This window comes from Pelophylax lessonae (assembly GCF_965119305.1).
Source record: "Pelophylax lessonae genome assembly, chromosome: 1".
NCBI classification, from domain to species: domain Eukaryota; kingdom Metazoa; phylum Chordata; class Amphibia; order Anura; family Ranidae; genus Pelophylax; species Pelophylax lessonae.
The window spans coordinates 329,490,982-329,505,687 of NC_138768.1; the positions used below are offsets into that span (position 1 = coordinate 329,490,982).

At 40.9% G+C, this 14,706-nt stretch overlaps 1 protein-coding gene across 1 annotated transcript in view; it reads right to left on the bottom strand.

Annotated features, from left to right (window-relative positions):
* Window positions 1–517: 517 nt before the first annotated feature.
* Window positions 518–14,706, bottom strand: part of MMP14 (matrix metallopeptidase 14) — a 52,856-nt gene continuing 38,667 nt past the window's right edge. Inside the window, exons 2-10 of the mRNA XM_082252648.1 lie at window positions 11,723–11,871; window positions 9,359–9,481; window positions 8,965–9,272; window positions 8,684–8,851; window positions 7,632–7,795; window positions 7,411–7,549; window positions 7,114–7,264; window positions 5,450–5,565; window positions 518–2,791 (exon numbers count right to left, since the gene is read on the bottom strand). Coding sequence (XP_082108774.1) covers window positions 2,460–2,791; window positions 5,450–5,565; window positions 7,114–7,264; window positions 7,411–7,549; window positions 7,632–7,795; window positions 8,684–8,851; window positions 8,965–9,272; window positions 9,359–9,481; window positions 11,723–11,871 — 1,650 coding nt within the window. The 3' untranslated portion in view covers window positions 518–2,459. The remainder of the gene's footprint in view (window positions 2,792–5,449; window positions 5,566–7,113; window positions 7,265–7,410; window positions 7,550–7,631; window positions 7,796–8,683; window positions 8,852–8,964; window positions 9,273–9,358; window positions 9,482–11,722; window positions 11,872–14,706) is intronic.

Genomic DNA, 14,706 nt, shown 5'->3' on the forward strand with positions numbered 1-14,706 from the left:
TACATTTTTGCATAGCCTTGAAGCACAGCAGAATACAATACAAATGTCATAATATGGTACAATGCAAAAATCTATTTTTTTTTTTTCATTTTTTCCTGAATAAACCTGCCCAGACAAAAATGTGCACTAGATGGCTTGGGGGAAAAACAATTCCAATCCACCATTGTATGTTTAGCTAATATATCCTTTATACATTTCAAAAATGTGAATCACTTTACTGCATTGATCACTTGCAGTAACAGTAAAAAAACATGGAAAAACACAGTCTTTTATATGCCAGTAAAAGGCCATATGTGCATATGGTCTGTGATGTGAAATGTGTAGTGTTTAGATTGGCTTAGAAGATTACCAAAAATCATAAAAAGAAGAAGGAAACACCAAAAGCACAATTTAGGAAAATATAAAATGTATAAAGTTAGGATGGTCACTTAACTAAATGTTCAAGCTTAAGAGATTCCACAATTATTTTAAATGTACTACTTAGTGTATGTGAGATAAATGAACACAGATAAATCTCTGTTTTTATATTTTTTTATATTTCTGATATAAAAAAAAACATAGGTCCATAACAAATAGTTTCTGGTAGATTTTTTAAAAAAAGACTTCAGGAAATAATAAAATAAAAAACACAACTTTGTCCACAAGAGAGAAGCTTTAATTAATTCCATTTGGTAGATCTCCCACACCCCTCCACGCACATATTAAAATAAGGGAATGATGCACATTTTAGGTTTGAGGTTACAGGTGATATAAGGCACTTGGGGGGGGGTTAGGTTAGAAAGGGCACATGCTTCTCTTTGCCCCCATAATCTTGTGCAAACCCTGACCCCAAGCTCCATGCTTGGAGGGGAGGGGTGAAGAGGTCACCCACTCACTGCTAGAGGGACCAGTGGAACAAGATGGATCCTTCTGGCAGTGGACAGGTGGGAGATGCAAAGCGGCCTGACCTGCAGGAGCTGCCTTAATATCAAATAATATTAATTATAATAATCAAATATAAACAAAAAATAAGAAGACGGGAAACAAGACAGGAAATGTGACCCCCACCCCCTGACCGTACCATGTAATTTGCCCTTCTTAACCTCACCCCGCCAGAAACTTGCAGAGCTGTGAATAACTCCTTCCCTGTGCATGAGATTCACAGAGCACTGATGTTTCTTTTTGTCAATTACAGGGGCACTAAGCAACCATGATTAACCCCACTACAGCCAGAGACCTGCAGAGCAATTGTTAACATTTTGTATGGACTGAAACATTGTGAGCCCAGTCCTTTCTCTGACAAGAGAACTGCAAGAATCTTTCAGAGCAGTGATCAACCCCTTACATCACAGAAAGCCAACACAATGCTGCCTCTGCCAGGACCTGAAAGTAGTGACTAAACCAAGTATATATAAGCATCTATTGACATCATCCAAGTCAGATACCAGGAGAAGACCCTGAGATTGAAACGCTTTCCTTCTATATCTATAAGAATAGAGCATAGAGGCAACGTAGAAGTACAATGGATGGGTTTACAGGGCATTTTTCAAGGCACTCTGGGAGTTGGGTGGCACTGACCTTAAACTTGTCCCTCTTTTTCTCCAGGTACAGATTCCTGCTCTGCAAAAATACACTTACCTATCTCAGCTTCCTCTAGATCATATATCACAGACAGTACTTGAAAATCCTAAGGACAAAACATTATTGTCCTTGTCACACACGTTTGGTTACTATGAAAACATATTTTTTTCTTTTTTTTTTTTCCCAACTTAAATTGGACCTCAGGCCCTTCTATTTTACCAAATTATTATAAATGCTTTTGTCACAAAAGTCTGGAACATTGTACCCCATTACACAGCTGTGACCCAGGTTATATACAGAAGTCAATATCTTCTTACTGACTAATAACGTCCTTCTGTTGGCTCTTAGTAAAGCTAGCTGTGCTATTGGCAGTTGGCAGTATGGCACAGAGGAAACAACCTTTGGACAAAAGCTCACATGGCCAGACAGGGTGGTCTTCCCCCACTTGCACTTCCATGTACCCCAGCCATGACTAAGGTTCAGGCTGTATGCTCTTAGCAAAAAAACTATTCATCTTAGCAAGGGATTGTAGTGTTCTGGAAAGAATAAACACACAACTTAAGGTAATGTCTCCAGACCCTTTAAAAGGGTGTCCATCTCTGCTCTGACTCCTGCAAGTGGTAGCTATACTGAGAGCACTTCCCAACAAATTACTAACGAAAAACTACAACTTGTACCCGTGCAATAACCATTATGGAAGACATGGCTCCAGTCTGGCAATGGAGGGGTTAAATGCAATGATGTGTGCCACATAAATAGCGGCAAAGATGGTGCAAACTGCCTCTCTCCCTTTCTCCCTCCCCAGGAGGCTATTACTGCTCCCCATGAAATCTGTGTGAGGGAGGCATGGGAGGGCCAGAGAGACAGCAATGGGGGGGAGGGTCCAGATATGTGATGTCTCACACTTTGTCCAGCAGGGATCGCTGCCAGTATAGAAGCCTTTTGGGAGTGCCATACTGCCTGAAGATAAATACGGCCAGTCCAAGGAACAGGACACAAAGCAAAAGAAGCACTGGAACTACAACAGCTGCCATGCTTATTCCTCCGCTGGCTTCATCAACTTCAATGATTACTACTTCTCTGTCATCATCAACATCATTATCTTCAGGTTGCTTGACGGTTCTGCAACCCATCCAGTCTTGCAGAACAGACTTGGGAAAACCAGATTCTGTCTTCAACTGCTGGTTATTAAACTTCCAGTACTTGTTACCCTTGTAGAAATAGGTAAAGGCTGCAAAACATAAAAGGAAAGAGAACCTAAGAATTAAGAAATGCTACAGTAAAATAAAAAGGTTAATGAAACCCCCAAGACTCTTTCCCCATCGTCTTAAAGCAAATCTGAACCCCAAAACAATCTAAACTAGAAATCTACCTAGTTTTAAAAATGCTCCTTATCCCCTCCAAATACTGTACCTATGCTAACTAACTTGTGTAAAAAAATAAAAATAAAAAGATGTAGATCCCTTATCCTATTTTCAACCTGCTTCGATCCAGTCATGTAATCCTCTGTCAGCCAGCAATGACTGCAGAGAGCGCTTGACAGTGGCTGGGAATGCCTGGGAGTAGTGAGGTCATCCATAGATTCCCATGGCCCATGCATTGTCGGCGGTCCCTCCTCTCCCCTGCAGTCGTCGCTGACTGACACAAGGGAGCCCACGCAGGCTGAAAATAGGTAAGTGTACACATATTTCTTACACAGGTTAGTCAGCACAGATGTAAGAAGGGGGGAGGAAGTATTTTTAAGAATAGTTAGATTTAGACTGGAATTCCACTTTAATATATGGCAGCTTGCCAGTCTGTAGATGTGCTGGCTACATTTGTTTTCCCTTGTCATGCTAATAACATTTTCAACAAGTAGAGAAAAAAACTTGTTGATCTAGCCAAAAATGCACTGAACTTGTCACTTCCTGTGAGATTAAAGGTAGTCCAGCCTTTGTGACAACCATGGCATCCTCCATTAATACAGTGGAGAAATGAGTGTAGACATGAAGGAACGAAGTGTGTTATTAGAAGATGAAAGTAAAGGACAAAAGAGCTAAAAATGAATGCAGCCACCACATATGAGGACTTGTAAGATGAAATATATAACATTTTTGTTTTTGGTTTAGATAAGCTACAAATTAACTAAATATACTAGAGAGTGGTTGAATGTACAGGAAATACCAAACAACCATGGGCATCTATGCCAGCCAGCACTAAACATAAACGATCATATTGTTTAAGGCTATTATTGAGAGATGGTCACGGGGGAAGGCATGCACAGCAAGCATTCCTGTTTTTTTCAATAAGATTCTTGCCTAGTATTGGGACTTTGCAGGTGCCAGTTAAGATATATGAAACAACATAAAAATATATAAAAGTAGTATAGTATAAAACTAGTTCAATTATGCTTAAAACACATGTTTACAAGCTTCATTAAGGCTGTTGATAATGAAGTTTTCACTATCCACAATAAAGAGACTATCAGACAACAGATACATCTATTCCTTCACAACCTACCCCGATTACCCTCACCCTTCAGCATCTTATATTCATTTCTAACAAAGCTTTAGGTAATAATTGTATTGTCTTGCATGCTGGTTACATGGTGGAGTTCTGGCGAATACAACATGTTTAATAGGTTATGAGACCAACTGCATCAGAATCTGTGAAGGATAATATTAAAGCTTCGGCTGAGTGATCAACCAAGTATAAGGGACCTCCAACTCATCAAACCACCCGCCTGGAAGGAAAGCATACCAGATCCCACTGGCGAGGGGGTCCAGATGTCAGCAAGTCTCATGCGGTACAGGAGACCAAGACACAAGATAAACCTATTTTGCAGTGTCCCTTCGTTTGGGCTTAGTAGACAAGAAACTTTTGGAAGCAAAACAACAGGCATGTGCTGTGTTACCCCGCTTTACTTTTTATTTCAGACACCTCTGATTCAGCTTATCAAGGAGTAAACAATATCCATTTGACAAAATTTACAGTCTCAACTATTACTTGCACTGACCCTTGAAACAGGGCCATCTTACCGAATGGGCACGATGGGAAGTTGCCCGGGGGCCCCACTTGTCCAGCGACCGAGCCCCAGCCAAGCATTAGTCCAGATTCCCATGTGCATCAGCAGGTGGCAAGTGCCTGTTGGCCCTGTGCTGCTGTCAGGCCACTTGGGCCATGGAGGGGGAGCCCACAACTGCAGGAATGCCTGTCCGCCTCCACGGGAACAGGCACACACAGGACAGTTGAGTCTGACTCCCGTCCGTGTGTGTGTGTTCACCGGACCCAGCTGCTGAACTTGGAAGCTGTCATTAGCCTGGCACTGCTGTACCAATAAATATCACCTTATCGATAATTTGCATTTTCATTCTCATGGGTGATTGTGCAGGGAGGGCCCCAGTGCACTGCATTGCCCGGGGCCCTTTAATGCTCTTAAGATGGCACTGCCTTGAAATGGTTATAGAAATAGATTTAAAAGTACTAACTGACATGAAATGTAACCCAGAAACTGTTGGATTGGGCTACAATATTGTGTGTATGGGCAGAGGCTGGCAAAGCCAACCAGCCCTGCCAAGGGGAATGAGAGATCAGATGGGTTGGAAACTTGCCTCCAAATTCTGTCACTTGTGTCCTGCAGCCTCTGCTTCCCACTCCCCCCTCCAGTCAGATAAACCTGAACTTACAAGTTTATGCAGATCCTGTCCTCTAATGTGTATAGGCAGATGCAGTGAATTCAACATTGTCGCAAAGTTGGTCAGGGAACTTACACATTAGAGAACATAGTGTGTTCAAAACTCTCAGAATAAACCACCATTTTCACATGGTGTGTCCTAATGGTTTTGTACATGTGCGCATACATGACAAACCGAATAATTCCTCATAATTTGTAAGAATATGCCTTCCTTACCGCCATCACTTCCCATAAATGCTCCTCGAACAGAATCAGGGATTCCTTCCCATACTTTGATTTTCTTTGGGTAATCAGAATCTACAGCTCTCATCTCATCATTAAACCGATAGTAACTGAAAGAAAAGAGGGACAAAATATGTGAATAATACCCCAAAATATTTCTAAAAGCAAAGCTGTGCTTTGCCTATCTACAGCTTTATTGCCCCTCTACCAAAGCAGCATACTGTATACTCACCCTTTTTTAAATTATCCATTGCTTTTTTAAGGGAAAAATACCTGAAACCTCTGGGTATGGGGTAGCACGTGACTAACTCTATGTGACAGTGCTGGTGGTTGGTGATTGGGTCAGCATTGTCACAGGCAAAGTCCTGAGCCCTGGTAAAGCTCTAATGGCACCAACATGGAGCTTACACAGAAATGTCTTTCTTCTTTATTCCCAGAAGTTGACCAGAGCGATTGAGAAGCAAAGGAATGGTATGGGCTGATGGACTGAAGGGCTAATTAAACAAATTTGTTGCTTTGCACTGCATGGTCAAAGCACAGGTTTAACTTTGGGGTTTAAAAAAAAAAAACAAACAAACACAAATACTTACCTCTATGATGCAGCTTCACTGTGATCCTGCAGCTCTCTCACTTGGGCTCCAAAACCGTGAATTGAGCAATCATATGACCACTGATTGCTCAGTTCTTGGGCTTCTTGCAGCGCAGCGCAGTGACTGCCAGTCATCACTCTCCACTCTGCTCCTCCAGTCCTCCCTGGAGCAACGGGTAGGACATGGGGCAGTCACACCTGGCTTCAGCTCTCGGCCACAATCAGCTGTCAATCAGCTGGGTGGATCCCAACAATATCTTTCAGAGCCTGCAGCAGCTCTGTGACCCACAAGTGAAGTATGACCAAAAAAGCTTTGGCCATACTTCTCTTTCAAATAATAACTCCAGGCAATATTAATGTACAAATTTGTTGAAAAATTTAGCTAGTTTAATTTCATAACCTCTGTCTTTTTTGTCAGCTTAGTTTTGGTATGCAAACTTACAGTGGGAATGCCTGCTGGGTAAACTGATAAATAACAGTGGGAAGCTCTTAAGCTTACAGAAAAGTAAGCTTTTGCTCTGGATCAACAACAAAGTAGTATTCAGTAAGGCTCAATACACACTAGCTTAAAAAAGAAGCTACTAGCAACAGCTTTTGGGCATTTTTTTATGATCATGCACACTATTTTAGTCTAGACGCGGTTTTAAAGCTTCACCTTCTAGGCATTTTTGGGTGCGATTTTCCAGCAGAAAAAAAAGCTGAAAGCTTCTAACTGCTGCTAGAAGCTGGCACAAAAAAAAAAAAAAAAAAGTTTGTAATCCAGGGTTTTTATGGCATTTTTTAAGCTTATAGTGTGGATAAAGCCTCAAAAGAAGCCTGCACAGTTAGAGGCTCTAAATAGTACAGTCACTTTGAGTATGTTATCCGGCTGAGTAGCACAGCAGTCATAACTAGTCACAAAACATGGTCATTCCTTTAGAAATCTTTTGGCATTGGTATGTAAAAGAGCTCCCACATGTTTTTCTATTGATGATTTAACTGTTTGGCGGGAGTTGTCTTTTTCATTTAGCCATTAGGATGTAGAAATGTCCTATCTTCTCCTCCCTTTTCAGTTCACAAAATCACTTACTTGTTTCCCCTGAAGAAATAGGTCTTTCCATTTGGCATCCAGTACAGGGCAGCATCAATCCTATCAGTTGGTAATCCCCGGCCCATTTCTTTTAATGTTCTGGGGTATCCAGGCTCAAGAATGGCTTCATCGAATACCCAGTAATTATCCCCTGAACACACAAAAAAAGACAGAAAATAATGATGAATATCTCAAAATTATTATAACAACATGATATGTGTCCTGTTTTTTTATTGTTAATTGATAGTTAATAATTATTTATTAAACACTGAAAAATCTACAGTATTGACTAATTACCCTTGAAGAAGACAAATTTTCCATCTTTTCGTTCATAAGCCGAATTTATTGAGTTTGGGAGCCCACGCCAGAAGTGTCCAATGGGCATTGGGTAACCATCCATTACACGATTATTACGCACACGCCAGAACCAGCGTTCCTGCAGAGATATTTTGTTTAAATCAAGAGATACGTAGATGATAACCTAGTCTTTAAATTAAGAAAGATTTCTGATCACAAACCTTAAACACAAACATCTCCCCTCTCAACACAGCAACGGTGTCAAAATTGCCTTGACAGATATCTGGTCCGTAAGGAGGAACATTTGGGTCATCTGGGACATCTGGACGGTATCGTGGAGTTGGCTGAGGTGCACGTGTGGGACGTGGTGGTCCTTCTCCATGGCCTAAGAATAAGTGGAAAATCAGTAAACATGAGTTTAAAATATATCTGTTTTCATAATACAAGCAATAGCCCAGTTATCCCCCAGTCACCTATATAGAAACTGACTTTCTCTTAGACTGGCAAATGGACACTCTAAGCTGGCCTGCAGGGACCTGCAGAATTTTGGTCAGTTTGTTTTCTATCCCTTTTCTACAGAAGTCGATCAGTAGATTGACTTCTGTCGAATGGGCAAGCTGGGAAATATTTGTAGATCAGCATATCTTGAAAGGGCTGGGTCCTGCTGTCAGAATACAATGTTCCAGTGGGGGGGGGAGGGGGGGGGCATTTCTCCACCCAGCCCCCCTGGCTGAACCAAAAAAACGAAACTGTCTATGGCCACTTTAACTCTCGGACAAAACATAGGAGTAAACAATCTTTGAAATACGCACATATTCTATTAATTTATTGCATAATTGTAGACATTCACATATAGTGTATATACAGTACAGCCAGTGGTTTAAGTGGGCCGGTATGCACTGGTACTAAGTACAGCCACTCCCAAATATGGCTCTTGAGCATACCGTCACCTATCTGTGCGCCTTAGCGTACCAGTACGCTCATTTTTGACATCTGCACCTCAATTGCCCCCCCAAGAATATTTTTCACTCCAGAGCCAGATCAGTCACCACCAGTGAGTCCCCCTGCTCCAGAGTCCCAGCCCAGGCCGGGGGGGTGCTCTGTGGGGACCCTGATGTGGGGTGGGGGCTATAATAGAGTACCGGCACCTCTTTTGGACCACTTAAAGCACTGAGTACAGCATATGGATTCCTAAAATGCTATTCAACTAATATATCTGCTTTTGACATAGCTTGTAGCATTTCATTTAACTGTGTTGTCTCCAGCCTCTTACCACTTCCATATATCTGTTGAATTCCTCTACGGTCATCATCCGGTAACTGAAAGTTCTGGGTGTCCATCCACTGATAAAATGGGGCCATGATTGCTGATGGATCATTGGAATGTTCTAATCCCAATGCATGTCCCAGTTCATGAACAGCCACAAGGAACAGATCATTACCTAAGTAAACAGAAGTATTTACATTTTTATTACTGATATTACCGATTCCTTTTTAATCTGCTTATCCTCCATGCTGTAAAAATTTCTCATTCTGAGTGTGACTTTGTCCTTACCATCTAAATCATCATTTCTGGCTGTCCATGGCTCTGCAGAATCAAAGTGAGTATCTCCTCCAATACCTGGCCCAGGAAAGTATGCATGTGCCAGAAAGCCCCCTTCTCCATCAAAAGGGGTACTGTCCCCATGGAACCCCTCAGCAAAGAAGATCATGATGTCAGCATGCTTTGCATGTCCATCTTGAATGTCCACATATCGAACCTCAGTGAAGTGCAGTGGAGTTACACTTTCCCAAATAGCAAAGGCTCTCCGGATGGCTTGATTTGTCTCATATTCGCCAACTTTAGGTGTGTAGTTCTGTATGCTGGGAGAAAACAAACGTTATACTAAAAGTAAAGGTGAAATGTTAATATAAACAGATTCTCCTTCTAAATATATGTTTTAATATACCAGAAAGTGATGTCCTTGTGCTGCCATTTTAGACCCTGGATGGCATATCTTTTCCTCCTCACGTTGGCTTTTATTTCAGCACCAAATTTATCTGGGACACCGCAGCGTGGCCTTTTCATAGCCCTAAAGATAACCAGGTATTAGTATCTAAGAATAAATATGACATGGAAATGAATCGATGTATATTTACACTATTTTGTCAAAAGTATTGGGATGCCTGCCTTTACACGTACATGAACTTTAATGGCATCCCAATCTTAGTCCTTAGGATTCAATATTGAGTTGGCCCACCCTTTGCAACTATAACAGCTTCAACTCTTCTGGGAAGGCTGTCCACAAGGTTTAGGAGTGTGTCCATGGAATGTTTGACCATTTTTCCAGAAGCGCATTTGTGAGGTCAGGCACTGATGCTGGACGAGAGGGCCTGGCTCCCAGCCTCCATTCTAATTAATCCCAAAGGTGTTCTGTCGAGTTAAGGTCAGGACTTAGTCAAGTTCCTCCTCCCCAAACTTGCTCATCCATGTCTTTATGGACCTTGCTTTGTGCACTGTCTCAAATAATTGGTGGAGGGGGGATTATGGCGTGGGGTCATTTTTCAGTGGTTGGGCTTGGCCCCTTGGTTTCAGTGAAGGGAACTCTTAAGGGTCAGCATACCAAGGCATTTTGTATAATTTTATGCTCCCAACCTTGTGGGAACAGTTTGGGGATGGCCCCTTCCTGTTCCAACATGACTGCACATCAGTGCAAAAAGCAAGGTCCATAAAGACATGGGTTGTTTGGGAGTTTGGGTTGGAGGAACTTGGCTGGCCTGCACAGAGTCCTAAGCTTAAGCCGATAGAACTCCTTTGGGGTGAATTAGAGTGGAAACTGCGAACCAGGCCTTCTCGCGAACATCAGTGACCTCACAAATGCACTTCTGGAAGAATGGTCAAACATTCCCATAGACACACTCCTAAATCTTGTGGACAGCCTTCCCAGAAGAGTTGAATCTGTTATAGCTGCAAAGGGTGGGCCAACTCAATATTGAACCCTACGGACTAAAACTGGGATGCCATTAAAGTTCATGTACGTGTAATGTGTAGTGTATGTGTCATTATTTATTTATTTATTTATTTCAGGTACTTATATAGCGCTGTCAATTTACGCAGCGCTTTACATATACATTACACATTCACATCAGTCCCTGCCCTCAAGGAGCTTACAATCTAAGGTCCCTAACTCACATTCATACATACATAGTAGGGCCAATTTTTTTTATACAGTATCCAATTAACCTACCAGCATGTCTTTGGAGTGTGGGAGGAAACCGGAGTACCCGGAGGAAACCCACGCAGGCACAGGGAGAACATGCAAACTCCAGGCAGGTAGTGTCGTGGTTGGGATTCGAACCAGCGACCCTCTTGCTGCTAGGTGAAAGTGCTTTTGAATGCTTCTAGATGCTTGATATACATTGCCACAGTATGAGAAGCACAAGACTAAATTAGTGCATGCTTGAGGCATGCCAAACATGTGTCTCTATAACAAATATATTACTCATAAACCCTCATTTGTATTATGTATATACAGTATGCTTTCAATTTATTATCAACATCTGAAGCTAATCCAGTGATCTGGACAGTCTTACGTCTGCAAATATAGTACTAGTAATAATAATATAATGATAATGTCCTCTTCGTTCCGCCCAAGACCTCTTGCTCTAGCTCCCTCGGCACCTCCTCCCATACTTGCATCCAGGATTTCTCCCGAGCTTCTCCCATACTTTGGAATTCCCTATCTTGTGGAATTCCCCAATCTGTCCAACTATCTCCAAATCTATCCACATTTAGGTGATCCCTGAAAACTTTTCTCTTAAGAAAAGACTATCCTGCCCCCACCTAACAACTGTACTTTCATTTACTTCATCTGCCCATCCCTTGCAGTTATTACCTTTTGTATCTCTTGACCCTCCCTCTTAGATTGTAAGCTCTAAGGAGCAGGGCTCTCTGATTCTTCCCGTATTGAATTGTATTGTAACTGTACTGTCTGCTCCAACGTTGTAAAGCATTGCACAAACTGTTGGCGCTATATAAATCCTGTATAATAATAATAACAATAAAGACCTGGGGAAAATGGTATGATGTTCCAGTAACCAGAACAAGTTGTACCAGTCTTATACATTGATTAATTGATTGGGACTAATTTTGCATGATTGACAATGTAAATTAGATAAATAAAATTATTGCATCAGATTCCCACTATCTGCATATTTGTGGTTAACTTTAATATTTATTTATTTATTCTTTTTTACCAAATTGTACTGAGCTATGCTGCTCCGGTTACTTTTGTTTAGGCCAAAAAAAATAAATTTAGAGAAAGATATCATACCTTTCTGTGTCACTGTCCATCTTCCCAGTCACTGGCAACCCATAGAACCTTTGCATAGCAGAAATGGCTTCAGACATAGACTGTGGGGAGCGTAATGTGTGAGTTCTGAGGTCACCTGGAGGAAGATAGCCATACTGCTGTAGCCAGCCCTGTGGATACAGAAAAACGGGAATTCAAATCAGGATATGATATCACACATGTAAATCTATATACAACATACATAATTGTAATAATGTATTATTATGTAGCACCGAAATCAATAAAAAATATTACTATTGACTTATTTCTGACCTATGAGATCTTAAGGTGGGCAAACATATTATAAAAGCAATTTATATAGTGCTCATAATTTATGCAGCACTTTAAATTTTGTGCATTCACATCAGTCCTTGCCCTCAATAAACTTACAAGATAGATCCCGATCTATAATGCATGCATACATGCACACACAGAGCCAATTTAGACAAGAGCTGATTAACCTACCAGCATGTCTTTGGAATGTAGGAGGAAACCGAAGTACGTGGAGAAAACCCACGAATACCTGGGGTAAACTCACACAAGCAGAGGGACAACAAAAAAAATCCATGCAGATAAGGGACTCCAGTGTTGCAAGGCAGAATGGCTAACCACTAAGCCACTGTGTTGACCAACATATTGCTTTATATGATTTCTCATCATTATCAGAAAAGGGAATAAATTGTCACCTGTAACATATTAGACAATTTCTACAACAGATATCAAGCACTTTAAATCTATTGTGTGTTTTGTAAAAATAATAATGTGCATGGGCATGCTTCTTTGTTTATCACAATCATGCATATAAATCCAAGCTCACTTAAGCCATGGGGCTTGAAGCTGATTCTCTTGGATGCAGATTTACAGCAATGAAAGAATGGAATACTTTTTGGCAAGCCAAAGGAAAGATTTTTTTTTCTGTTTGGCAGGGAGTGCTATATGGACTCCACAGGCAGGGAAAAAAAAAAGACTGCTGCACAGCTGTTAACGTGAGGTCAGCGAGCTCACTCCTGCCTTACAAATCTGGAAGAGGGTGTGCATGAATAAGGAAATAAAACAGCACACCCAATCAGCTCCTGGTTCTTTGTTCTGTTTCTGATTTCCATCTAGTTTAACTAATTGTAAAAATTCCCACAAGGCACGTAAAATGTATAAAAAAGAGAACAGTGTATTTATTAGAAACATAGAGATGACTATAGCATTTCAAACATTATCATTTTTCCAACTACCTCTGTAAAGTTAATCCATCTTTTGCCATAGGACCAGCTTGGTCAACCTGTAGCCAGTATTCGTATTAAGGAAAAAGCTCCATCTTACCCTATCAGCAAGTGTCTCTCTGGATATGCATAGCCATATTTGTAAAATGGATACCTGTGGGGCAATGCCTTGGGCAATAGTTTGGTATCTGCGTTGGGGAGTGGTCACCCTTAGTGGAAATACATGACCAATAGAGAAGCACACCATTGGTAATAGTATATGCCGGAGTGCTAAGTCAAATCTGTGTTTAGCTCTCAGAGAATGGCCTGCAGTTGATCTCCTCAACCATCTGATCTCCTTGATCTTCTTTCTTCACCAAAGGCCTTGCTGTGCTGTTGGTTGTTGACAGCACAATCTGATATACTACAAAGTGCCCACACCACCCAGACCCAGGTTTTCTAAGAAAGCCTGTCATCGGAGAGAAGAGGAAGTGGAAATCTGCTAGCCCTATTTGCTACCTACGTAAGAAAGAGTCAATCTCAAATGTTTACACTGATCACTTCTACAATATGTGGAAACTGTTCTGAAGAAAGTATTTTTTCCTCTTGATTTGGGCAGTAAAGTTGTCTATAAATGCATTACATACAAAAGAAAGCATGACTACTTATATAGAAGGGGCTAAAAGGATGGCTACTACAGAAATAGTTGTGAAGGATTGGATGAAAAAGGTTGACCAAAGGTTTCAAAAGGGGATGATGTAAAGTAAGGAGGGGTGATAAATTGCTTGAATGTGGAGAAAGGGTGATAGATACAATAGATACAGTAATTTGTGGCTAGAAGCTGCAAAGTGCAGAGTGCTGGTAGATGACTTTGGATTGGCTATGGTAAGGAGTGATGGATTGGCTGAAACAGTAGGTGATGAATGGTTTATGGTTATAAAAGATGTATTGTATTATATACATTATAGCACATGGCTGCCATCCAGTACATGCTGGATTTTGACCGTTGTGTTATATTATGAATACTGGAATATAATCTTGCAGTGATTGATTATGGGCTCCAATTTATGCCAATTTATAGTTTCTTTGTAATGTTGTACACATTATGTTGTATAATTGAGAACTATTGAAAACTATAAATTCCATTCCTTGCTGGGCAGCTGATATCTAGAAATGATATATCAGTAAATTGCAGGGTTAAATACACTCATATTGATTGCTACTTTCTACGTTTGTCTTTTTTTTAAATTTCCAGCGTCGAATCACACAGTTTGAATTAAGTCTCGCTCTTACCTCTCATACCTCAGAGGTAAATAAGAGTGTTCATGGTATGAATATAAAGGATTGAAGCCCTGTCACATTTCACTGATTTTAGGTTTGCATCAGTAACCACATGGTAGGTGGTAGGGAACAGAAAACGGGGCTCAATAATAACATTGCTGGGTGTGAAGTGGAGTTATTACTCAAGTGAGGTTATGGATATGATATCACTTAATTCCAATGCAGCTTGCAGGCCCAATGCTAGTCTATTCCTGCTATGGAACAATGCTTTTGGATTTTGTTTATCTTGCACATGAGCCTGCTAATGCCTTTGAAGGTAATTGAAAACTGGGCACAGCTTAAACGGTTAGGGTGAGGTTTAAAAATCACTGGTGCGCAAACCAAAAAATTTGCTGAAAATATTGTTTAGCTTGGGGATCCATGGAGAAATGTTGACATCTGTGCATTTTCAGCAGTATATTCATTAAAATAAAGCTGTCTTATTAAACTATG